Source organism: Neovison vison, chromosome 6 (genome assembly GCF_020171115.1).
Source record: "Neovison vison isolate M4711 chromosome 6, ASM_NN_V1, whole genome shotgun sequence".
Classification (NCBI taxonomy): Eukaryota; Metazoa; Chordata; class Mammalia; order Carnivora; family Mustelidae; genus Neogale; species Neogale vison.
Window position 1 is genome coordinate 211,444,858 of NC_058096.1, and position 3,838 is coordinate 211,448,695.

Genomic DNA, 3,838 nt, shown 5'->3' on the forward strand with positions numbered 1-3,838 from the left:
CAATACCAAAAGGCTGAGATTATTCCCTGCATATTCTCAGGTCACAGTGCTTTGAAACTGGAGCTCAATCACAAGGAAAAGTTCAGAAGCAAGTCAAACACTTGGAAGCTAATGGCCACCTTGCTTAAGAATGCTTGGATCATGGATTCTTCTCCTACCCACTTAAGCCCCCATGTTGCATCACCACTCCCTCATATCAGGGAGATCATATGATAGTTGTCCATGAAACAAGATGGGATAGGGAGGGAGACAAACCATAAGTGACTCTTAATCTCACGAAACAAACTGTGGGTTGCTGGGGGGAGGGGGTTGGGAGAAGGGGGGTAGGGTTATGGACATTGGGGAGGGTATGTGCTTTTGGGTAAATTGGAAGGGGAGATGAACGATGAGAGACTATGGACTCTGAAAAACAATCTGAGGGGTTTGAAGTGGTGGGGGGGTGGGAGGTTGGGGTACCAGGTGGTGGGTATTATAGAGGGCACAGCTTGCATGGAGCACTGGGTGTGGTGAAAAAATAATGAATACTGTTTTTCTGAAAATAAATAAATTGGAAAAAAAAAAAGAATGCTTGGATCAACCAGGAGATCAAAGAGGAACCAAAACAACTCATGGAAACCAATGAGAACAACTCATGAAAACCTATGGGATACAGCAAAGGCAGTCCTAAGGGGGAAATACATAGCCATCCAAGCATCCCTCAAAAAAATTGAAAAATCCAGAACACACCAGCTGTCTCTACACCTTAAAAAACTGGATAATCAACAACAAATCAAACTAACTCCACACATAAGAAGGGAAATCATCAAGATTAGAGCTGAGATCAATGAGGTAGAAACCAGAGATACAGTAGAACATATCAAAGAAACTAGAAGCTGGTTTTTTGAAAGAATCAATAAGATCAATAAACCATTGACCACACTAATCCAGAAAAAAAAAAGAGAGAAAGCTCAAATTCATAAAATTATGAATGAAAAGGGAGAGATCACAATGAACACTAAGGAAGTAGAAACAATCATCAGAAGTTATTATCAACAGTTATATGCCAATAAGCTTAGCAACCTAGATGAAATGGATGCATTCCTGGAAAACTATAAACTCCCAAAATTGAACCAGGAAGAAATTGACAAGCTGAAGAGACCAATATCTAGTAACGAGATTGAAGCAGTGATCAAAAACCTCCCAAAAATCAAGAGCCCGGGACCTGATGAATTCCCTGGGGAATTCTACTAAACTTTCAAAGTAGACATAACACCTATTCTCCTGAAGCTGTTTCAAAAAAATGAAGCATAAGGAAAACTTCCAGACTCTTTCTATGAAGCCAGCATTACCCTGATCCCCAAACCAGGCAAAGACCCTACCAAAAAGGAGAATTTCAGACCAATATCAGTGATGAATATGGATGCTAAGATTCTCAAGATCCTAGCAAACAGGATCCAACAGCACATTAAAAAGATTATCTACCATGACCAGGTGGGATTCATCTCTGGGCTACAAGCATGGTTCAACATTCGCAAATCAATCAATGTGATACAACAAATTAATATGAGAAGAGAGAAGAACCACATGGTCCTCTCAATTGATGCAGAAAAAGCATATGACAAAATCCAGCATCCGTTCCTGATTACAACGCTTCAAAGTATAGGGATAGAGGGAACATTCCTGAACTTTATCAAATCTATCTAAGAAAGACCCACAGCAAATATCATCCTCAATGGGACAAGGCTTGCGTCCTTCCTGTTGAAATCAAGAACACGATAAGATGCCCACTTTCACCACTCTTGTTCAACATAGTATTAGAAGTCCTAGCAACAGCATTCTGACAACAAAGGGAAATAAAAGGTATCCCAATTGGTAATGAAGAAGTCAAACTCTCTCTTTGCAGATGACATGATTCTTTATATGGAAAACCCAAAAGACTCCACCCCCAAACTACTAGAACTCATACAGAAATTCAGCAACGTGGCAGGATACAAAGTCAATGTACAGAAATCAGTGGCTTTCTTATACACTAACAATGAAAAAAAAAGAAACAGAAAAGGAAAATGGCTGGTTATAAAGTGATCAGAGGAACCCAGGTTATAACCTGTAAAAACTTAGAGAAGACAAGGAAGACTCAAGGAAAGAACTGCTTTAAAATGTGTACACCTAAGGAAGAAATAAAAATGATGGATGAAGGAAGCCGGGATTTCTCAGCCTTTATATTAGGTGTCCAGCTACTCAGGAGAGTCCTGTAATGGTCCTCACACTGAGTGGCACTATCCTGATGAATAGCCTGCTCAAGGCTCTCTTCATGTCCCTGTTCCTCAAGCTGTAGATGAAGGGGTTCATCATGGGGGTGACAATGGTATACATCACCGAGGCCATGAGACTCATCCTGGAGGATGAAGTTGCTGCAGAACTGAGGTAGACACCAAGGCCCGTGCCATAGAACAAGGAGACCATAGAGAGGTGAGACCCACACGTGGAAAAGGCTTTCTGCTTCCCTGCAGCTGAAGAAATGCTGAGTATGGAGGAAATAATTTGATAGTAAGACAACAGTATTGCATGGAAAGGAATCACGGCCAGAAGGCCAGTTGCAAAATACACCACTATGTTATTGATGAGGGTGTCAGAACAGGCAAGCTTCAGGATTTCAGGAAGATCACAAAAAAAGTGTGGAATTTCCATGTTTGTGCAGAAGGACAGCCTCAAAAGGGTCAATGTCTCTAGCAGCGAGCCCATGACACTGATGCACCAGGACCCCAGGGCCAACAGCCCACAGAACTGGGGGTTCATGATGACTGAGTAGTGCAGGGGGTGACAGATGGCCACAAAGCGGTCATAGGCCATCACAGTCAGGAGTAAATTGTCCAGGCATCCAAATACAATGAAAAAGAATATCTGGCTGAGGCATCCTTCATATGTTATAGTTTTTCTTTGAGTCTGGATGTTCATCAGCATCTTGGGGATGGTGGTGGAGGTGAAACAGATGTCAGCAAATGACAGGTTGGAGAGGAAGAAGTACATGGGCATATGGAGGTGGGAGTCTGAGCAGATGGCTAGGAAGATGAGCAGGTTCCCCGTGAATGCGACCAAGTATATGGACAGGAACAGCCCAAAGAGCATGAACTGAATCTCTGACTTCACTGAAAACCCCAGGAGGAGAAATTCTGAAGCATATGTTTGATTTCCTGGTTCCATGTGGATGAAATAACTAGCAGGAAAGGGAATAAAATCAACATCCAATGCCCATCACAGTGAAAACACAGAAATGTGATTGTCTTTAATTTCAGGGGAATGGATTAATAAAGTACTACCCTGTTATAAGTGGGGAATTTGAAATGCTTCCATCCTTCCCTCTGTTGCCACTACCTTCTGGAAATGTAGTCCTAGCTCCAAAGCAGTTATGTCCTTTATAGCCTGGCTACTTAGAGTGTGAATCATGGGCCAGCAGGAGCATCATTGCCCAGAGCTTTGAATGCAGAGTCCCAGGCCACATTCAGACTTGCTGCATCTGAACCCACATTGTGACAAGATTACAGTGGTTTCCCAAAGGAATTTCTCCTTTGCGACTGAGGAGAGCTGGTCTAGATCATGTGTGGTATTCAATCCTTCGACTTTTATCTCCTTACTTTTATTTCCCCCTACACCTTCCCTCAAACGTCCTTACTCCATATGTAGGCAAAAATAGGAGCCCAAATAAGAAATAACATGGAGGACATGGGGAGATGGAGAGGAGAAAGGAGTTGGGGGAAATTGGAGGGGGGAGATGAACCATGAGAGACTATGGAATCTGAAAAACAATCTGAGGGTTTTGAAGGGGAGGGGGTTGGGAAGTTGAGTGAACCTGATGGCGGGT

At 42.6% G+C, this 3,838-nt stretch overlaps 1 protein-coding gene across 1 annotated transcript; it reads right to left on the bottom strand.

Moving 5' to 3' along the window:
• Positions 1 to 2,217: 2,217 nt before the first annotated feature.
• Positions 2,218 to 3,180, bottom strand: LOC122910708 (olfactory receptor 7C1-like). Its single transcript, XM_044255325.1, has one exon. The coding sequence runs from the start codon at positions 3,178 to 3,180 to the stop codon at positions 2,218 to 2,220; it is 963 nt and encodes a 320-aa protein (XP_044111260.1).
• Between the last annotated feature and the right edge of the window lie 658 nt (positions 3,181 to 3,838).